This window comes from Haliotis rubra, unplaced genomic scaffold (assembly GCF_003918875.1).
Source record: "Haliotis rubra isolate DU_JTF1 unplaced genomic scaffold, ASM391887v1 Scf437, whole genome shotgun sequence".
NCBI classification, from domain to species: domain Eukaryota; kingdom Metazoa; phylum Mollusca; class Gastropoda; order Lepetellida; family Haliotidae; genus Haliotis; species Haliotis rubra.
This window is the reverse complement of record NW_025767121.1, coordinates 562,471-586,180: the sequence shown is the minus strand read 5'-3', so window position 1 is coordinate 586,180 and position 23,710 is coordinate 562,471. Positions and strand designations below refer to the sequence as shown.

At 39.2% G+C, this 23,710-nt stretch overlaps 1 protein-coding gene across 1 annotated transcript in view; it reads left to right on the top strand.

Annotated features, from left to right (window-relative positions):
- The window catches only part of LOC124289243 (spectrin alpha chain-like), a 72,322-nt gene that overhangs the window by 17,649 nt on the left and 30,963 nt on the right, over positions 1-23,710 (top strand). Inside the window, 23 exon segments of the mRNA XM_046725848.1 lie at positions 936-1,061; positions 1,597-1,641; positions 1,644-1,739; positions 2,164-2,247; positions 2,453-2,557; positions 2,874-2,965; positions 3,723-3,867; positions 4,872-4,988; positions 5,484-5,675; positions 6,045-6,146; positions 6,688-6,825; positions 7,696-7,806; positions 8,223-8,317; positions 8,786-8,924; positions 9,066-9,270; positions 12,617-12,729; positions 13,427-13,441; positions 16,212-16,280; positions 16,991-17,092; positions 18,223-18,367; positions 19,501-19,691; positions 22,255-22,404; positions 22,750-22,842. Coding sequence (XP_046581804.1) covers positions 936-1,061; positions 1,597-1,641; positions 1,644-1,739; positions 2,164-2,247; positions 2,453-2,557; positions 2,874-2,965; positions 3,723-3,867; positions 4,872-4,988; positions 5,484-5,675; positions 6,045-6,146; positions 6,688-6,825; positions 7,696-7,806; positions 8,223-8,317; positions 8,786-8,924; positions 9,066-9,270; positions 12,617-12,729; positions 13,427-13,441; positions 16,212-16,280; positions 16,991-17,092; positions 18,223-18,367; positions 19,501-19,691; positions 22,255-22,404; positions 22,750-22,842 — 2,670 coding nt within the window.

The following is a 23,710-nucleotide window of genomic DNA, read 5'->3' as shown; positions in this document are numbered from 1 at the left end:
GCACGTATTCATGTGACCACCATCTGGCCATAAAGCAACGAATTCTTGGGTTCTTTTAAGTGCACAGGGTTGCGTACTGTACACTAGGGGTTGTGACAACACTGAAAGAGTCTGCACACAAAGTTGACTCCAAGGTTTTTACACCCGGTCACAGGTGGGCTCGATCCCGTCACCTCAAGCTCGCTGGATGACTAGCCTGGCGCTTTAGCCAGCTCGCCCACCGCGATCGTCCTTTAGATGCATTATTGGTTTTGTTGTTGTTATTATTATCCTTATTAGAAGTAATACACTTGACGGAGAAATATTCCAGATGCAACTTCTCCAATATGAGGAACATGATGTTTCAGAGTATATGTTTACACATTAATCAGTTGTATGGAAGGTGTCTGCTTCCTATTATTAAAGTGAAGAAAAACAGTTTCAAATTCCACCCTGCCTACCTATGCTACTCATACTTTGATAAGGATCACAAAAATTCACAACTTTACTTAAATGTAGATCTGTATAATTTGAAATTTTGTCAATTTAAAACTGGAAAAATAATAATATGGTGTCACCTCTTTAGGCAAACAGTCACTTTAATCTAACCTTATGCACCTGATACATGAGTAACCAGAAAAATGGTCTTCATGGCACCAATCATCCATTTTGCAAATCATGGAACTAGTCATTGACAAGTACACCTGTCAGTAGCAGGTATGGGATCCACAAGATGCAATGACATACTGAAACCTGGGGTCCATGCTTACAATAAGCTTAGATATTTAAACCAAATTTGACCCCACATCATAGTTTTCTGTTGAATCCATGATTTGATCCATAGCAAAGTGTGAATAGTATATATTTCCATTGCTTGTTTTCCAATAAGTTGTTCCTTTTTCGGTACTATATTCTTTACGGACAGAGTATGCTGAATTTGTTTGGGGTTTTTTCAGGCAAAGATTCAGAAACATCAGGCATTTGAAGCTGAAGTTGCCGCTCACAGCAATGCCATTGATGTTCTGGACCAGACCGGAAACGAGATGATCTCTCAAGGCCACTTTGCGTCCGAGATCATAAAGGTAGGACATGATACAAGTGATGGAGGTGATCAGAGCAGTGTCTTGTGTTTTGTTGAGTTTAAAATAATTCTCAGAAACATGATCATTGACGTGATACTTACTATTGAAGTTTATGTAAAGACAACATGTGTCTGAAAGAAGAAGCAATAATGATATGGTCTGCTTATATAAATATCTTTCCCCTAACATCGGTCGGATGAGATGCATCTCTTGGCAGTACCCTGTCTGTATGCTTATAATGTATTCCTTTGTTCTGTGTTTCTATACATGTTGGGTGGTGGGGAAACAAAGTGGTTAAAGTGTTTGTTGTGATGCCAAAGACCTGGGTTGGATTCCTGAGATGGGTACAAAGTGTGAAACCCATTCATGGAGTCCCTTGCCGTGATACTGCTGGAATGTTGCTAAATGCAGCATAAAACTGAAAATCACTGACTGACTCACTATACACATCTCTCCTGTCCACAGGAAAGCCTGGATGAGTTGTATTGCCTGTGGGTGCCCTGTCTAGCTTTAATGTATCCTTATGTGTCCACAGGAACGCCTGGATGAGCTGCACCGCCTCTGGGAGCTGCTGCTCCGCTCAAGCTGTCTGAGAAGGGTCTCAAGCTGCAACAGGCTCTGCGTCTCGTTCAGTTCCAGAGAGAGTGCAATGAGGTCATGTTCTGGATCTCAGACAAGGTTAGTCATCTTGATTCATGTTCCCAGGTGTGGACATGGTCCTACAATCCAACAAGAAATAGAACTATATGGATGCCAAACTTCTGACTTGCTTTCGAAACATGGCATGCAATTAGCTACTGGTGTTTTCCGAAGATCAATTATAATGAATTATTGATCTCTTAGGAACTAACTAGACACGTCATATTGTGCTCCAGATTCGAAGTTTGTCAAACTATAGAAGGACTGTTCTCTCTCAAAATCTTTTGTACATGTCACTAAACCACTATCCTAAAATGAGCTTTAAACTGGTTGCATCGCATTCATTGCTTTCATTGTCCCAGTGTTTACTTAAAGTAATAATGCCTAAAAAGAAATGTCTGTGTATAGATATTGAGTTTGCAGTTGACAGTAGTGAAATATTCATTACATGTTGATTATGCAGGAAGCATTTGTGACATCCGAGGAGTTCGGACAAGACTTGGAACATGTGGAGGTACTGCAGAAGAAGTTTGATGAGTTTCACAAGGTGAGTAGACCTCAAATTCAGACAAGCAAATCCTCCTGAAACAAGCATGCCTAAACTGTTGATAGAAATTTTAATAAAATCTATTATACTTGACCTTGACAAAACGGCAAGAAAAAAATTAAAAGATATTAGACTAAGTATAAATATTAATTTGACTGTTGTTTCTGTATGTGTTGATGGATGATATATGTGTTACCTTCAACAGGACTTGCAAAACCATGAGGACAAGGTGACTGAGGTGAACAGCCTTGCCGACAAGCTGGTGGCAGATGGCCACCCTGATGAGGAAACTATCAGACAGAGGCAACAGGTGAGTCCTTGCCTTGTGTGACATTAGATTTGAGAATATCACTTAAAGTAGCTGTACTACAGTTTTTTCAGTAAAGTTCAGAGTATATCGGTACAAAATAAGAGTATATCACCATAAACCACTATAGTTGAATATATCACTGCATTTGAAGAAGAGTACATCACTGTATATCTAAACAGCTGATAATATCAGTAAATGTCACTTCATTTGAAGTCAAGTTGTCTCTGTACCAAAATAATCTCTGCCAACTGATGGTGAGGGAATAAGTGTTAGTCCCATTGTATGTGTGCTAAATGTGCTTTATTGTGTGCTTCAGGAAGTGAATGAGGCATGGCAGCGCCTGAAGCAGCTCTCCCTGCTGAGACAAGAGAGACTGTTTGGAGCTCACGAGATCCAGAGATTCAACAGGTCAGTATGACATCCAAATATGTCTCTTTCATGTGAGGGCAGTAGGGTAGCCTAATGGTTAAACCCTTTGCTTGTCACGCGCTGAAGACCCGGGTTTGATTCCCCACATTGGTACAATGTGTGAAGCCATTTCAGGAGTTCCAATCTGTGATATTGCTGGAATATTGCTGAAAGCAATGTAAAACCATATACACTCACTATTACATCTGTCATACTACATATTCATCAAAATGTGAAATATTTTGATAGTTAAGAATTAATTAGATGCCATCTATTTTTCGTCGTATATGCATTTACTTCAATTCCCCATGATCATTACACCATTGCTATCTTGATATCACCTTATAAGAGTTCCCTCACTTGCACATGGGGCCGCCTCCATGGTGAAGTGGTTAGAGCGTCTGCCCGGAGAGCGGAAGGTCGCGGGTTCGATCCCCGACAGCGTCATACCAAAAGACGTTAAAATATGGTACTTGTTGGTCCCTGCCTGGCGCTCGGCATTAATGGGTACAACAAGGACTGGTCGGCTCGGGAGTCAGTATACTGTGTCTGAGTGGGGTATTCATGCTTCACTGCGGCATGGTATCTCAGTGGGCTAGGACTATAAAACCAGCTTAAGTCTGGGCTAGTACAAGCAGCCGCACATACACACGCATGCACGTCGTCATATGAGCGAAATATTCTCAAGCACGACGTTAAACCCAATTTCACCTCACCTCACTTGCACATGGTTCTAGTTGGATGTTTCTTCTGACAGAGATGCTGACGAGACCATCGCGTGGATTCAGGAGAAGGATGCTGTGCTGTCGTCGGATGACTTCGGACGTGACCTGGCCAGCGTGCAGACTCTCCAGCGTAAACACGAGGGAGTGGAACGAGACCTCGCTGCACTGGAAGAAAAGGTACACTCCTTGTCCTTGTGAACACTTAACCCATTAGTGTGTTCACTGATGTAAACCCCATTGGGATTCAGGGTTTGAATTGGTCTGCAGCCTGTAGCGAGTTGTGCTGGTCATAGGATGTGGGTGCTCAGGCTCTGTGTTGATTGGTTGATTTAACTGTAATCTTACCATGATGACATGGATTGTTGCTCAGAATATCGATCACTGGATTGTATGGTCCAGATCTGATTATTTACATTCTGCCAACATGCAGTAGGATTGCTGAATGTGGCATCACACAGGATATAGACAATGAATAGATGTGTTTACCATCTTGCTAGAGAATATTATTGGTATATTGATGTACTACAGAATAGTGAGTGAGTGAGGTTAGTTTTACGCCGCACTCAGCAATATTCCAGCTATATGGCGGCGGTCTGTAAATAATCGAGTCTGGACCAGACAATCCAGTGATCAACAGCATGAGCATCGATCTGCGCTATTGGATGAGTGAGTTTAGTTTTACGCCGCACTCAGCAATATTCCAGCTATATGGCGGCGGTCTGTAAATAATCAAGTCAGGACCAGACAATCCAGTGATCAACAGCATGAGCATCGATCTGCGCAATTGGATGAGTGAGTTTAGTTTTACGCCGCACTCAGCAATATTCCAGCTATATGGCGGCGGTCTGTAAATAATCGAGTCAGGACCAGACAATCCAGTGATCAACAGCATGAGCATCGATCTACGCAGTTGGGATATGATGACATGTGTCAACCAAGATGCAGGAAAGTATCTTGGATTCCAAAGTACCCTTAGCAGAGAAATAACGAACAAATTGTAACATAGTCCACAACAAAATGGATATTGCTTGTCATCAGAACCTGATTGTGAGGGTTTGAAGTTTGTTAAATCCAGACTCAATTATATGCTTATTGCTGATTGGTGGAAATTTCCAACAATTAAAATAGGTTTAAGCCTTTGTGTTATGTGTTTTGTTGAGTGGGTTTATTGTGGATTACAGGTGACAGCTCTGGGTGCCGAGTCTAAGAGGCTGCAGGAGATTCACCAGGAACAAGCTGGACAGATCAGCGGCAAACAGAACGAGATTGAGGAGAACTGGGACAGACTCAGGACCAAGGTACATTGTATTTAACTATGTAAGCTTTTAGATCTTTACAAGGAGATGTATTAGAAGCAACGTATCTCTTTTTTAAGGATTTTTGGCCGTCTGCTCTCAATGCTGTCTCCTCATAGTCTCCCCATAGTCTTCCCAGTGCAGACTTGTCAGTGGGAAATTTTAGATCTATACAAGGTATTCATTAGAAGCAAGGGATATTTATTATTGTGTGCTGGCGATTAGGTGCCTGACTCTGGGGGTGTGGGTTTGAATCCCGGATGGGACTCAACCCAAAAAAGTACTAGAATCTGTACTTCACTGAGAAAGTGTAATCCCAAATATAACATATGTTACATTTGACCACTTTCTAAAATGGCATTGTGTATTTCATGGATATTTATTAACTGGTTTGTAGAATATTTTGACGTCTGCTCATATACTTAGGCTGCACTAGTCAGTGCAGATTTGTAGGAAATTTTATTTCATTATTCTAAACCCACTGATTGTCTACTAAAGTCATGTTCTTTTGTTACAGGCATCGGAAGGAGGTCTCACCTCGATGACTCCTACTACCTTCACCGTTTCTTGGCGGACTTTCGGGACCTCGTGTCATGGATCCACGACATGCAGGCAATCATCTCTGCTGATGAACTGGCCAAGGATGTGGCTGGTGCAGAGGCTCTTCTTGAGCGACACCAGGAACACAAGGTGAGAGCAGAGAAGCGTGGTTATTGCTCGGATTGTTCATAAAAATGAAGCCAGACGGAAACTGAATAGATTTCCTTCGGACTCAAACTGTCCTGTCTCTAACAAAGCCAATGATAATGGTAGGATGTTAGAGTCCGTTCAAGAGTGAAGTCATTTTCAAGTCAGTATATTTGTAGTTACAAAATGTCGCAATAGAGGAAAAGTTTTCTTCTTGTGTGTGAAAATGTCATATGAAGATAATCAGATGACATAGATATTGATGAAGTATGATTCAGATATTCTTGAAAAACGCTCAAATTGTTGATGTGTTGGTTGTCGATATTTGGTACATGTCAGTGCTTTTATATATGCCCTGTTTCCATCTTCCAGGGAGAGATTGATGCTCGCGAGGACAGCTTCAAGTCAACAGCTGAGGCTGGGCAGAGATTGGTTGATACCAACCATTACGCCTCGGATGAAGTCCGTGAAAAGGTAGGGTCACTTATCTAACTAATGGCACAAGATCTGGTTGATACCAACCATTACCCCTCGGATGAAGTCCGTGAAAAGGTAGGGTCACTTATCTAACTAATGGCTCAAGATCTGGTTGATACCAACCATTACGCCTCGGATGAAGTCCGTGAAAAGGTAGGGTCACTTATCTAACTAATGGCACAAGATCTGGTTTTCATTGATGCAGTGTGGTAGTTTTGTAATCTAAAAACCTGCAAAGGTACAATCAGTTCTGTTTGATCAAAATGCTGTTTTAAATAATAAATTTATAGAAACTTAAAGGTTATCTTAAATTCTGTTCCCAAATTGTATGAGCCCCAGGGAGCTGAGAATGAAATTTGAGTGGACACTGATCCATTGACTGGAATGAACATGTTTGAGCCCTGAGAGCATACTGGCCAGCTTGGAATTTGTCGTTATGGAAATGTAGCCATTATTATTATTGTTATAATTAATGCTATGAATATTTGAGTGATCCTGTTGCCCGAAGCCTCTGACCCATTGTATTTTCTGATTGAAGCTGGACGTTCTGCGTCACGAGAAGGAGAGTCTCCTGAATCTGTGGGAGGAGCGACGCATTCTGTACGAACAGTGCATGGACCTGCAGCTGTTCATCAGGGACACGGAGCAGGCTGATGCCTGGATGACCAAACAGGAGGTACGTACTTGGAGGACCGCTTAGAGGGATCTCCTGGCCCTGTCATATAGTGGTGTTCCGATTAATTAAAATAATGGAAGATTGGTTGCAGTGACCAGATGACCAAGCAAACAATCACATTTTCTCATATTTTAACACAAACGATTTTGGAATACTGTTTAGTGTTTGAAACACTTGATGATGGAACATTTCTTAGATGTTGTCAGGGCCTGAAAACATGTTTAATTCTTAGAAAAATCACTTCCTGAAAAGTCATGACTGAATATTTCTTGAAGACTCCAGGAACTTGTTCATGATATATGAGTCATCACTTTAAGGTAGCAAGTTGCATCATTTTACATTGGATGTGAGGTTTGCAAATGCAAATTCTGCAGTTTCTAAATAAAACGAAAACAACAGAGAACCACGTTATACTTATCTGTAATAACAATCTGAATAGGAAAATCTGAAAAATAATGCTACCAAGTTTTTTAGAAGATTGCTTGTTGGTAATGAACCAATCATCAATTGTGAGATTTCAACCAATTCCCAACGCTAGTGTCATACTAAAAGATGGTACTTGTTGTTTCTCTGCCTGGTGATGCACAGTAATGTGGTACATCAGTGTCAGGCACTTCAAGTTGGGTTTAATCAACAGTAGTACTAACAAACACACACACAAGCATCCACGGAGCAATATTCTTGAACAATCTGTAATATTATTGTTCCACATTATTTCAAATTTGAATAATGTCTTTCAGTTCGGAAGGCAATCATTTGTTTTCCTGTATATAAGACCGTGTGTAATTCACTCTTTGAAGCATGTAACTGGGCCTTCAGGTAGCCTGTAGCTTGAGGTAACGGTGAATACATCTATCTGTTATCATGCAGGCTTTCCTTGCCAACGAGGATCTGGGAGACTCCCTCGACAGTGTGGAGGCCCTCATCAAGAAACACGAGGATTTCGAGAAGTCCCTCGCCGCACAGGAGGAGAAGATCAAGGTATGTTATTGTGGGTCTAGAAAATACAAAACTCACATCTAACGTATTGGCACATGATCCTTAGACACATTGTTATCCCATGCTAGAAATAGCAGTCTGTCATGTAAAGTGCAACCTTGTAATTGAGGAACCTTTAGTTGAAAGTATTTTCCAGATTAATAGGTGTTCACTGTTTCTTGTTAAGGATTCAGTAAGTTTTCCATGATTGTACTATCTGTCAGTGTATCCTAACTTTGATTGTAACTTGTACATCAAGGTCACGTTGCTCTAGCTATTCTTTTTTCTATCACAATCAAGTTTTAGCTGCGATATATACTAGTAACCTAAAGGCAAAAGTTTGTATTTATAGTGTTGTGATAGGATTTGCATGTTTAGTCCTGTTGATTGCACTGTCTAAATGTAAGCTTGTATTCCAGGCCCTTGATGAGTTTGCAACTAAGCTGATTGAGAGTGAGCACTATGCCTCTGATGAGGTAGCTGCCAGAAGAGACCAGGTGGGTGCAACAAGAATGTTACCTGTAGTTACCTCGTTTAATGTTACCCGTGAATTACCTGGTGTGGTGCTTTTATTTCTTTCCATTTTAAAGTTACCTGTGTCTTAAATGTGTTACCTGTTGCCCGCGAAGTGCAATGTTACTTTCAGTTACCTTGTTAAATGTTACCTGTAGTTACCTAGTTTAATGTTACCTGTAATTGTCTTGTGTGATGGTACTTATTTCCTTATTTTAATGTTACCTGTAGGTTCCAAGTATGATATTACCTCCAGTTAACAGTGTTAGTGTAACCTCTACGTACTACCAAAAGGTAGCTTAATGTTAATATTGTCACCTATATACATGTATACCCAATTTAATATTACCTATTACCTATGTTACCTGTAGGTACCAAGTTTGATGAAGCCAGAGGTTATGTGTATTAAGCTTTGATTATCATGTTCCAGCTTCTCCGTCGTCTGAGCAAGCATAACATGCTTCACGAGAGATCTGAGCAAGGGCTGGATCAAGAAGCAGAAACTGGAGTCGAGTTCTGAGCAGTACCAGATCTTCGAGAGGGACTGTGATGAAACCAAGGGCTGGATCAATGAGAAGCTCAAGACAGCCTCCGATGAAAGCTATCTGGTGAGTCCGCACTTCTTTGGTTGTTTGTAGAGATTTGCCCAATAGAATGTCTCAAACCAGCCTCTCTCACACTGGACAATCCAGCAGAGATACAGTTCATATCCCTATTGCTTTCTATAAACTCTTACTTCCTGTTTTCAGGACCCTACAAATCTTAACACCAAGCTGCAGAAACATACCAACTTCGAGGCCGAGCTGGATGCCAACAAAAACCGCATTGTAACAATCAAACAGACTGGACAAGATCTCATTGACAACAAGAACTTTCAGTCACCGGCCATCAAGGAACGACTTGATGAAATTGACGACCTTTGGGCTACTCTGCTTTCACAGACAGAGAAGAAAGGTATTTAAATCTTTATTAGTATATATAGTATTAGGCTCCGTCTGTACTAATTGGAATACAGTGGCAGCTGTCTAAACCGGCACTCGTCGGGACTGAAGAAATAATCCGGTTTAGACAGCGGGCCGGATTGTAGAGCTGACATGGTTATCTCCAACTAGGAGTGGACCAGTTTTGTCACTCTCATATACAATGCTGTATCACAATAAAACATGTCAACTCATACCCATGCTGAACTTATATTAAATTGTCTTTATCGGCAACCATGTAATCAACGCAGGATAAATTGATGAGAATACACATCTGGTTGACTCCTTGCTCATTTCATGCCGAGATCTGGAATTGACAGCTGCCGGATCGCAGAGCTTTTAAATGATGATAAATGTACTAGCCACGGACTGAGATATTATGCCGGTGTTGACAACTTGCCGAATTGGACAGCTGCCGGTTTTGAAAGCTTCCACTGTATCTCAAGAACCGTTCCATGGATTTTTTTCATATTTGACACCTAGCTTCATCCAGGGAAGGCGCAGGGCCCAGTCGATTTTGGTGACCTTCACTTAGTTTTCAAGGTCACAGAGACACTTTGAAGATTTCAGCATGTTAAATTGCATGTTAAGATAGTCAGCAAGATATCGTAAAAAAATATTCAGTGGATTTTCTTCATATTTGACACCAAGCTTCATCTAGGGAAGGCCCAGGGCCCAGTCAATTTTGGTGACCTTCACATAATTTGTAGGGTCACGGCGACACTATGAAGATTTCAGCATGTTAACCTGAATTGTCAGCAAGATATTTTAAGAACAGTTCAGTGGATTTTCTTCATAGACTTCAATAAGCAATTTCTTTAGTACTAGTTTTACATATTTCATACACTATGACAATCATGTCAAGGTCAAAGTCAGTCTTGAAAATATGTGTGTGTTTGAACAACTAAAGAGCCAGATATCAAGAGAGGTTGACTGGTCATGTTTTTGTTGACATTTAATTTCATCTTCTTGTTTATTGCATAGAGTGTTTCGGGGTAGATTCTTACATGACACCGAACATCACTCTATGCAACAGAATTATAGTAGCTCAAAAGTTGTGTTTAAAAAGCCTTCATTGTTTACGTTGTTTTGAATATTTACATGCTTTGAGTAGGAGCATAAATTAACATGGGCAGAGCTCCAGATAAGCTGCATATTTGTGTATAATATGCTATAGAAAAGTTGAAATACGCAAGAAAAATAAATGCCAGCATATGAAAAAACACTAAATATATACGTTTACGCTATGTCAAAATAAAAATGCGTATTTACCAAATACATCAAAATTATGTTGGCATCGTATCAATTCAAGCCAATCGAAACAAACTTTTCCATCTCCAAATATTCGTGATTAAAATATTCTTGAATAATTCTAAACCCAATTAAGATGCGCAACACAGATAGAATACTAGTCATAGTTTGTTAATCTTCACTGATTGGCCAATCTATAAATAGCGACCAATCAAATAGCCGTTCCTGCGTACATGTCCTGTAAACAAAACAAGCATGGTCAAATGCTTCCACACGCTCAAAGTAAAATATCTATAAAACAATATGCTACAATAAGAAAACAACTTCATTAGAGGACTGCTGGATGAATTCATATTATGCTGTGTTTCACAATCAGAATCAATTGCGGTTGATATCTTAAATGGACTTGTAACATTAGCTATTCGCAGCGTGGAAGTGAAACAACATGATGGGAACAAGGTTTTGAGAATAACCCAGTTGCTACGTGGAAAAGAAAATATCCATGGTTAATTTTGAATAAAAAAGGTCTAATGAGATCATGTTGTAGTGTGTGTCAGGCACACCTCTTACACTTGTTATTTGATATGAATACCAGGATCTTAAAAATATGGTGGGTATCAGAAAGTATAGATACCACCTTGAAATTGGAAATACCTACTTAGTTTAAAAACTATGGGTATCAAAACCACATGGCCAAAGGCTTATCTGGAGCTCTGATGGGTTCACTGACAGTATGTTCTTATGATGACCTTCACATAATTTAATTTCATCTTTTCATTACTTTATAAGTTTATTGCATTGATGTATGCTGTGACAATTTGTTATATTTTATGGAAACCAACTTTCTTGGGTAGCATAGAGTCTTACATGACAATCCTAACATCACTCTATGCAACAGAATTATAGTAGCTCAAAAGTTGTGTTTAAAAAGCCTTCATTGTTTACGTTGTTTTGAATATTTACATGCTTTGAGTAGGAGCATAAATTAACATGGGCAGAGTCTAGATAAGCTGCATATTTGTGTATAATATGCTATAGAAAAGTTGAAATAATGCTTAAGAAAAATAAATGCCAGCATATGAAAAAACACTAAATATATAATGCCTACGCTTCATGTCAAAATAAAATGCGATTTACCAAATACATCAAAATTATGTTGGCATCGTGATCAATTCAGCCAATCGAAACAAACTTTTCCATCTCCAAATATTCGTGGATTAAAATATTCTTGAATAATTCTAAACCCAATTAAGATGCTAACACACAGATAGAATACTAGTCATAGTTTGTTAATCTTCACTGATTGGCCAATCTATAAATAGCGACTCAATCAAATAGCCGCTGCTGGCTCATACATGTCCTGTAAACAAAACAAGCATGGTCAAATGCTTCCACACGCTCAAAGTAAAATATCTATAAAACAATATGCTACAATAAGAAAACAACTTCATTAGAGGACTGCTGGATGAATTCATATTATGCTGTGTTTCACAATCAGAATCAATTAGCGGTTGATATCTTAAATGGACTTGTAACATTAGCTATTCAGCGAGCGTGGAAGTGAAACAACATGATGGGAACAAGGTTTTGAGAATAACCCAGTTGCTACGTGGAAAAGAAAATATCCATGGTTAATTTTGAATAAAAAAAGGTCTAATGAGATCATGTTGTAGTGTGTGTCAGGCACACCTCTTACACTTGTTATTTGATATGAATACCAGGATCTTAAAAATATGGTGGGTATCAGAAAGTATAGATACCACCTTGAAATTGGAAATACCTACTTAGTTTAAAAACTATGGGTATCAAAACCACATGGCCAAAGGCTTATCTGGAGCTCTGATGGGTTCACTGACAGTATGTTCTTATGATGAAATTGACATTATTTTGACATTGTTTTTATATACATAGAAATGCAGTGTTAATATATTTGGGTTATAAATTGTATTGTGAATAGTTTTTATCGAAACTGTATTTATCTTTGACACTTTTTATGAAATGCATTTTTTCATATGTCAATTTAAGTAGTTTAGCCTCTGAATATATGCATGTACAAATTTTGTTGCTAGGCAACAAGCTGAAGGAAGCAGCTCAGCAACAGCAGTTCAACCGAAACATTGAGGATGTCGAGTCATGGCTCATGGACATCGAGAGTCAGATCGGTTCTGAAGACTATGGCAAGGTAAGCTGTCAAGCGTGGTCTCCTTCAAGAATGGAGTATTACAATCTTGTGGACATCGGACTAGATTAGATTCCTACTCTAACCTTTATTGGTTCCATTTCCTTTTGTTGATTTTATCTCTGTAACTAATTCTGTCTTAGCTGTATTTAAAAAAAGTTATACATTTACAGACTCTTTCATAATATAGCAGTGTGTTTTCCATGCGGCTAATGATGTATTTAGGACTTAACAAATTGAATTCCTCATATCTTTGCATGGAGATTAACATATCTGCAGTTCTAATTGTAAAGTAACTAATTTATTGCCATATCTTTTGTAGAGTTGAATCACAGAAGCATGTTATAACAATTGAATACCTTCTTATTATTTATTCGAGGCTAACCTTTTATACGTTTTCTAATACCATGAATAAGCCTACTATTACAGTTCCATTAGAGTTAATTGTCCCATAGTATCAACTTGTGGGTTGGTCCACCTCATTCCCCTCGATTTTACCCATTTCCTATCTTTGAACATTTCAAAATGCTGGAACATTTTCTCAGGAAGTAAACTAAGGGCAGGTAAGTGGCCCCAGGTTGGGACAGTTGTCTCCCCTTAAGGATGAAAAGTGCCTGAGAGATTGTTAAGTCATTTTGTTGCCTAACATCTGTCCGTTTATGCTTCAATCTTATTTGGTTTTCTTTGTGACTTATGACAGCTGACTCAGAGACAAGTGAGTGGAGGTTCAACCAGCTGCTCTTACATCTTTATATTTGCATAAAGGATTTACTATTAACAAGCTATTGCCAAATTAATGCATCATATATCAGAGCCTCGTTCTGAAATGCCTCATAACTTATAGGCAATTATAATTTAAACTGAGAATATTTTTAAATGAAATAGAAAATATAAAGCATTAATTTCTCTCTTTTAATCATTCACCTCTGACATTTTGTGTGCTTTAACATTCTAAGCAACTTGCTGTTTTAACAGTTTGTCGTTCATCAATACCTGTAATATTTGTCTCGCCTTCTAATTATCTCATGACAAAAATGCTTATTTGGCTGTACTAGTTAGTCGTAAATCCACTTCTTTATAAGGATAGTAAACAGCGGGTGTGTCCTTATTTCAGGTTACTCTTTTCCATTTCTTATCACCTATTTTTCCGAACTATTTTGTTGCATCGATTTATTGTTATGCAAATATAAGCTTGGTTTCAACTTACTTTTGTCTTTCCTGCAAGTATGTTTGTAACCAATGGCTACGTACTACATATCTAGAGAAACGTTGAACAGTAGACGTTTTTTTTAGGAAGGGGTAGTGCTAGGAGGATGCTTGGTGTACGGTCAATGATTATTAGCTGAAGAAGAAAATGTGCATTTTGACTATAGAATATTGTAGTGTTATTGCATACAAAGGGAATGAAATAGTTGAATTTGTATGGAACAGGGTTTTTTGATGAAACGTTTGCTCTGTATTTAAATTTAAACAAATTTTTAAAATTTAAATTTTGAACCTTTTTGAGTCATTTCTATCATAAATAACATTCAGAATGAATTTTAACATTGTACATTATTATATATTCAATGATTGCTTAGCTCTGAAAAATATATATCATGATAAATGTTTTTGAACACAAGCACTTAATTATTTTCATCCCTTTTGCATACATAGAACCTATAGAAACAGTATCATGAGTAGTATTGGTGTTAGAATCACGCTTACCATTTCAGTAAACTTGTAATAGGCTCATAGCACAATAAGGCGGTGAGGTAGCCAAGTGGTTAACTCAACTCATCACGCAAAAACCTGGGTTTGATTCCCCACATGGGTACAATGTGTGAAGCCCATTTCTGGTGTCACCTGCAGTGATGTTGCTGGAATATTGCTATAAGCGGAGTAAAACTAAACTCACTCATAGCACAATAATGAAATAGTAGTAAGACTGGTACTACGGTAATTACACTCACCACCTTTCACTTGTGATTCATTCGATGAATGAACTTTGCGTAATTGCTAACAATACACAAGTGTGATGTTCCTGATAGTTTTCTCACCTTGAACCACGACTTGCTGATGAACAATTCACTCACTTAACCTTCAGTTATGAAGTATGGCCTGCCATTTGACTGAATGCATGTTCAGATGGTGAAATTAGGATGTGTTCAACCTGGCATGACCAGCTCAGTCCACATGACTGCAGTCTTCCCAACAGCATGGACCAGTCATGGTTTTGTCTTCCCAATGACTGTCACATGTAGTTGACTCTTGATGTGGCTGAAATATTGCTGAAATATTGCTGACTGAGCTATAAGCTCCCCACATTATCATTCCACAGTTAGCATGTAACCTGCATGACTAGTGTCCTTCTGCTTGTATATGACAGGGGACTCTCGGGATTCTCCCCAGGGAGTTGAGAATCTCACAGATGCGTAGTCACATAGACACCTAGATAGACAGTGTTCACAATATGTCACTAGGGTGCTGTAGTTTCACTGCACCAGTTTGTAGTTTTAGGTTTAGTTTTGGGTGCTTAAAAACTAACTGATGAGTTCTTATTGAACAGACGGTGAAGATTTGGGTTAAGATTAATCTTCAGTAACCCATGCTTGTCGTAAGAGGCGACCAACAGGATCGGGTGGTCAGGATCGCTGACTTGGTTGACACATATCATTTCCCAATTGCGTAGATCGATGCTCATGGTGTTAATCACTGGATTGTCTGGTCCAGACTCGATTGTGTACAGACCGCCGCCATATAACTGAAATATTGCTTAGTGCGGCGAAAAAGTAAACTCACTCACTCCTATTGAACATAAGTATACACTACATTATGCCTAGAGATTAATGTTTTACTATTCATGTACTTGTTTAACATTACATATTAACATTTTATATAAAATTAAGTAACCTATGTTTAATTGATGCAAGGTTTAACAAGTCTCCAACATTAACCACTGGACTGAAGCCTGTGTCTAGTAACATCTCCATCAGGCTTAGATCATGGTAACCTACTGTATAAGCTAGACAGATTGGACATATATGTATTTCAGCATGATGTGAGTTACCATTGCTGAGTTACACAGAAACAGTTGCTTGTGCATACATACATACTAATGTTACGTTTACCTAACAACTGACTGCTTTGAACATAGCACTACCCCTTGATCAGGAGTCAAGTAATTCTCAACAATTGAGGAATTTGATTACCATTGTAAATTTGATAACCATGGTAACAGATTTTGTCACTGTGGAAAATGGAATTTGACATAAAAACAGTTTAGATGAGTTGTAACTAAACATTTTAAATTTGAGATGCTGAAAAAATGAAAATTCATATAATTGTTAATAATCCTTTTATCTTATGATGAAATGTCTGACAGTTTAAATATTGCAGGATATCATTGTGTATTGTTTTATTTATTTTTTTCTTAAAGGAGTTACTAGTGGTAAGGATAGTAGTATGAATAAGGTGTTGTTTCATGTTGATTGTCAACATTGTAGGATCTCACTCAAGTGAAGAACCTTCAGAAGAAACATGCCCTGCTGGAGGCTGATGTCGGAGCTCATCAGGTATGTACAGATTTCTCTTGTTCACCTGAGACCGGGGCGGTGGGGTAGCCTAATGGTTAAAGCGTCACGCCGAAGACCCGGGTTCGAATCCCAACATGGGTACAATGTGTGAAGCCCATTTCTGGTGTCCCCTGCCGTGATGTTGCTGGAATATTGCTAAAAGCAGCATAAAACCAAACTCAGTCTGTCACCTGAGACCTGTGAAGATCTATCTTACAATTGGTCTTCAGCAACCCACGCTTGTCATAAAAAGCGTCTTACATGTGTTCAGGCTTGATGACTTGGCCTCATGTCCCAATTCCGTAGATTGATGCTCATGATGTTGATCACTGGATGATCTGGTCCAGAATCGATTATTAACAGACCGACGCCATATAGCAGGATTAGGGGCGGTGGGGTAGCCTTGTGGTTGACGCATTTGGTCGTCACACGAATTCCTGGATTCGATTCCCCACATGGGTACAATGTGTGAAGCCCATTTCTGGTGTCCCCCTGCCGTGATATTGGAATATTGCTGAGTGCGGTGTAAAACCATACTCACTCACTCACTTACTATAGCTGGATTATTGCTGAGTGTGGAGTTATACAACCAACCAACCAACTGATCATTCTGCAACAGTACTGACTTTCTGACACACCCTTTGTTTTGACTTTCTACCTTAGACTAGTTTTGATGGAACTGAACTGACCTTCTCTCTCTCTGATCACAGGACCGTATTGATGGAATCAAAGTTCAGGCAGCCCAGTTCCAGAACACTGGCCATTTTGATAGTGACACCATCCAGGCTAAACAGAACATTGTGCTGGAGCGCGCTACCAGAAACTCACGGTGAGTGACGTGCTAGAAAGAGAGGGAGAGATGAAACACATCCGACATGAACATGTGTATTGAAAAACTGTAGGCACACACCCACATGCCTGAAGCCATAGACTTTCTATTCTTTTCTTGTCATAGTCCTTGTGTTCTGGAGTCCCTTAAATACTAAAGGAGAATAGGGACTTACCTAGACCTGTTCAGAGCCAATATTCAGCCCAAAGAATCACAAATTTCTAAATTCATGTTGTGAGTGATATATTGTTCGATGTATTTGAAGAGAGGATTCCTATTTTCTTGGGCCCTCTTACACAAAGTCTGTGTTAGGGTATGGGAGTTGAGTTCATTTTAATGCGAAAATAGGTTTGTGTAAGTCAACTCTGACCTAAAAGAGGAAAGCTTAGTTTTACTTTGTTGCATTGAATACAGTGTCCAAACATAAGCATATAAGAACTTTTCAAAGATACCCAAACAAATATAACTCAGTTTGCCTGTTGAGGACAGTCATTTTGAATCCTATATAAATCGCTTAGTTAACATCAAACTTTTGCTTCAAAGTTTGTTTGGAGACCCGTGAAGGTCCGGGTTAGATTATTGATCTTCAGTAACCCATGCTTGTCGTAAGAGGCTACTAATGGGATCGGGTGGTCAGGCTCGCTGACTTGGTTGACACATGTCATCAGCTCCCAAGTGTGCAGATCAATGCTCATGCTGTCGATCACTGGATTTTCTGGTCCAGACTCGATTATTTACAGACCGCTGCCATATAGCTGTACCATTACTGAGTGCAGGGTAAAACTACACTCACTCACTCCATTCCAAGCCATGTCGGAATGCCCTGTTAGAACAGGGGCCCAGCAACCTTTGCTGGTCGAAAGATTGTGAGCCTTGGCAATTTGATGGATTGCATGTCATCATACCCCGTTGATTATTTACAGACCGCCATCATATAGCTGGAATATTGCTGAGTGCTGTTTGGAGTTATGTAGACCCAGTAGTAAACTATTGGGAAAATCCTATTCTAACCCTTAAAGGGTTTAACGTTTCACACTACAGGGTAATGATAACAAGTCACTGATGTGTATAAGATCATCATGACTTGTGTTGAGCCGTTGTCTGACAGTAAAGTATTTGTGTGGTCAACAGCAACCAATGACTGGACGTCGCCAGAAGCTGGACCAGGCCATCAGCCTTCAGCAGTTCCTTCGAGATGTGGAGGACGAAGAAGACTGGATCCGGGAGAAAGAGCCAATCGCATCCTCCACCAACAGAGGTGAGCTGCCTTAGTGTTATTATGGTGTTATTTACTATCTGGGGCAGTGGGGTAGCCTAGCGGTTAAAGCATTCGCTCATCAAGCCAAAGACCCAGGTTCGATTCCCCACATGAGTACAATATGTGAAGCCCATTTCTGGTGTCCTCCGACGTGATATTGCTGGAATATTGCTAAAAGCGGCATAAAACTAAACTCACTCACTCACTGTTTACTATCTGTTCCACCCATGGTGGAATCTCTCTCCCACAGCAACCTGTGTTTGTTGTAAGTGATTACCAAATGACTCGAGTGTTGAGACTCAGGTGACTTTGTTGATGGTGTGTCAGTGTAAACTGATGGCCAGGATTGTTTACTCTTACTGTCAATCATTGGATGGTCTGGTTCAGATGGTATTTACAGCCATGGCTTTCTACCCATGACGATCCGGGTTAGAATTGATCTTTAGCTACCTATGCTTGTCATAAGAGGCGAATAACAGGATCGAGCGGTCAGGCTCGCTGGCTTGGTTGGCACATGTCATCGTATCCCAGTTGCTCAGATGGATGCTCATGCTGTTGATCACTGGAGTGTCTAGTCCAGACTTGATTATTTACAGACCGCCGCCATATAGTTGGAATATTGCTGAGTGCGGCGTTTAACAGCAAACCAGCCAACCAACATGGATTTCTGTGAAATTGCTGAATCAACTAAAGTCCAGATTATTAAATAATGATAATTAATTAACATAAATATTTGAATTTATTTGGATTTTTTTATTCAAGTTTTTCGTGTCTGACCATTAAGAGAGCCTTTTTGATTTGTGTAATTCTTGTGTATGGATTCCTTAAATTAATACAAAGTTTAAACATCATCCTCGTGAGTATGATATTGGGAGGATTTTGTTTACAGCATCAGAAAATCCTCCTCATCTCAGACTGCTGATTTGTAATCCCGGGGTATTCTTGGTACATATATTATGCATGCATCTAAGAGAACACTAAACATCAGCTACAGGGATGAATGCACATGACATCAATCACTGGATTGTCCAGTCCAGAGCCAGTTATTTGCAGGCCACTGTTATATTTGTAACTGGAATATAGTACTGTACTAAACAACCAACAGAAACTTATTCGTAACCTTGTACATCCAGGACGTGATCTCATTGGGGTACAAAATCTGATGAAGAAGCACCAGGCACTTCAGGCCGAGCTGGCTGGACACGAGCCTCGTATCAGCAATGTCTGTGAGGTAGGCAAGGAAATGGTGAAGGAAGGACACTTCGCCGAAGACACGATCAACCAGAAGATTGGCGAACTACAGGACAAGTGGCAGACACTCAAGGTCAGTCCAGAAACTAGGATTTCCAAACTACTGTAAACGTATTATATATGGCGCAGGTTTTATTTTCGCGCAAAATATTTTACCGGGAAAATGTATACACAGTGAATAAACCTTTCATTCATTCATTGTATTATTTACAGGGATTAAGATTACTGTGTGTATTTGAGTCGGAAATAGCAATCAGCTGTGTTCACGTTTCCCGGCGAACAAGTTCAAACATGCACAATAATAACGGGATGAATTCTGACGCAGTCATCAGTAAAATATAATACAGAGGACTATTATTTTACCCAAAGAAATATAACCTAGCATTGTGTAATTTTAATTACAGTTTTTGCTTTATAAATGTAAAATATATATAATCAACACTACTTATACGGACCCTCATGAACGTGGTAAGTTGTACGCACATGGAATGGGGTAAAATAAGGGTATTTTATTTATTCATTAAGATTTTATTTATATTTATTCCTGCATATCACGAAATGAAATCACAAAAAGCTTCATATACAGAAGAAGTTCATTTCCTTGATAGTCAATTAACACATCAATAATCACATTCACAACAACCGGCTTGTTTGAAATTACGCGATTTACGATTTCGGCCTCAGTGTCATCTTTGCAATCATTTGCATCTGGAAGTCCAGGTGTCTTGGGGGGAGGTGCTTTCTGAGGCCGAAGAGACAGTTGACAGTTCCGGCATTTTCTGATTGCGTGAATAATTGACCGCGCGATGTAGTCTAAACTGTCAATTCCGCGAAATTTGCACCAAGCGAAAAAAAGTATGTTTACAGTACATGATCTCTGATATTTAAGTGTTTACAGTATTCATGTCATCCAAACTAATTCCACCTTTTTCACATTGAAAACAGATTGCAAATAGGGTGATTTAAATCTGATCACATGATTGTAGCACCCATTCATACTTGTGTTCTGTGCATAATGATCGGATATTTACATGATGGGAATTTTATGGCAAATTTAAATGTAAATTAACACTCTGCAAGCTGACATCTTCCATCAGTAACAGTCACTAGTCCTAATCTTAAGTCTGGTCAAATATATTCGAACTATTCTGGTCCAAATACGAAAACCAAAATCAACACACAAAAATTGACAAAATCCAAGTGTTTGGCACAAACATTAATAACACTAATAGTGATAATAAGTAATTATAATAAAACAGTCTGCCTTTAACCACAAAATCAACCATTACAATGCAACCAAAAATAATCTGCTTCGGTAACTTCAGCTTATAAGTCAACTTAAGACTAAATGTACCGTTGAAAGTATCAGCTCTGAAAGTGGACCAGTTTGAGGATATACAGTAGTCCGAGTACACAGATTTTATGGAGACATAATTCTAGGAACTTACCTGACTTATGATTCATATATTAAATCTATCACATTTCACAATGTCTGAAAACACTTATTAAATTTCAATTTATCATATATTATCAGCAGAATTAAAATTATAAACTATTTTTACGCAATGTTATTGAAACAACGATTCTCGGACACCTGCTTGACAGTGGGTCCACAGTAACATTGTCAAAGAGCAAAGTAGCGATGTTTCTTGAGGAATTCATTAAATAAATTGAATAAACTAATGAATAAAATCAACAACAACATTCATAAAAGTTGTCAAACGTACATATAAAATTACTATTTCAATCTTTTGTGCGATCATGTAATGTAAGGCAAGTCACTGACAAGTGACATCTCGGCTCTCGCCCGCCTCAATCTTCACAGCTGGACCACGATGTTTAATCACGAAAATATATACATGAAGCATTTTTTGTCACAGGTCATAGCCTAGCACGATAAGTCGAATAAGTTCCATAATTTATGTATAGGTAGCGATTTCTTACTTAATATGTTCAGAATAGCATTATTTTACCCAAAACTTTTGTCTAAATCTAAAGGTTTTCGTTTACTGAGGGCGGTATCCATCGCCCGTAATATGATTGGGTCACGTGTCTGATTTTGACCAATCCGACTCTTAATTTTATAGCAGACTGTGGCTAAAAGCGTCATTAGAAACCAATCTTTATCCAATAAAATCGCTTCTTACAACTGATTGATATCACACTGTGTCTGATGGCATTTTAAATGCATAGTGACATTGACACTGAGTTGACATGATCAGCTCAATTATAGTTTACAATTGGTGTTAGTCGCATCAAAGGTAAATAAAAGCGCTCACCGCTAGACCACGCCGGTCTTGGCCAAAGCCGGACTTCCTGCTAAGTAAATAAGACAAAATACACAAACCAATCAACGGATTCAAGGTTTATTGGCCAAGCGGACTTCCTGCTCAGTCCGAATTATATAGCAATGTTTTTACATGTAACTACCTTATCCGGCCGACACTTTGGTCGAAATCCGAGAAATAATGAGAGTCGAGATACAGAACTTTTTATTATGACAACAAAGAAGGATTACGTCGGGACCGTGAGTTCAGTCCTGTTTATACAGCAATCGAGAAAGACAGAGTCGAGTTTGACAGAGTGCACTGTATATGCCATGGTAACTCATTCCTGTCACCTCTCTGCTGCTCTAGGACAAGGCCACCCAGCGCAAGCAGGACCTTGAGGACTCCTTCCAGGCTCAGCAATACTTTGCCGACGCTAACGAGGCCGAGTCATGGATGAGGGAAAAGGAACCACTGGCTGCCAACACTGACTATGGACGTGACGAGGATTCGGCTGAGGTTTGTGTAGATGCACAATATTGGGATGGGGATAGCTCTGTTCGTTGCATTTCAATGGGAATTCATTGCTAACAGCATCTACGCTTCTTTTGTGTCAAACGATAAAGATTATCTCATTACACTTTCATTATAGTTCAACATAATACCTGTCCCACCATGCATGAACATATACCAGATGAAGAAAAGGGATCATGAAATATATTTTACATACTGTACTCATTTAAGAAACTTATTTTGTCAATATGCACTCGGTATTCAATCATTGAGGTGGGACTTCAGGTGATGCATTGACTTGTAGCATGTTTGAGCGGTAATACTTACCTAACAACTTACCTTGTTTTTCAGGCTTTGATAAAGAAACATGAAGCCTTCATGTCCGACCTTGAGGCCTACCGCAGCGTCATCGAAGGTCTTCGTGAACAGGCTCAGTCATGCAAGGTAAAGAACCACTGATAGATTCCTCCTGAACTTTAATTCCTGAAACAATCTGTTTTGGTTCAGAATCTCTGTGTAGATTTTATTTTTGTTATGTATCAAATGTTGTTTATCCAGTATGTTAATCATATAGGAAGGCGTTTCCTATTCTCGCGGTACTTACGGATATCGGCTGAAAAAATAACATAAACAATTCTTATCGTATGAATGCTTGTTGTTTTTAAATGAAGGGCCTTCTCCTCTATCATCTACATCTATCAGCTGCCAGATCCATCAGGTGAATTACCACTCGTGAGCCCGGTGATAAACAATGCCATCCGCCATTGACGAAATGAGGCTTCTCCTATTCTCGCGGTATTACGAGGAATTAACGTTATTGAGTGTATGTAAGAGTCATCCTGCCGGAAAGGGCGGGAAAAAGTAATGATATGTCCAAGTTGGTATAAACTCCCCAATATTCGTGACACTGCAAGATTTTGATTATTCACCGACTTGGTCCACTTCCTAGTTACCAGTCGGTGATGTAAACAACCGCTAAGTGTCACGCATCGGCGATTTCGGCAGAAAACGTATTTACCGCGAGAATAGGAAACCCGCGAGAATAGGAGACGGACCTATACTGGAAGGAAAGCATGCATTGTCGATGAATATTCTTCTTGGACATTACATTAATTACTGAAACAGTCCATTTTGAGTTTAAGGTCTCTGTGTAGTCTTCATTTTTGTTGAATATTTTGCTGATTATTTTTTTGCATGCTAATTCAGGTTATGAACTTGGAAGAAAATCAAATATCAGCCTTATAAGTTACATTATAATGATACTGGCTGGACAGAATGCCTATTGCCAATCAACTTCTTTTGCGATGCAAAG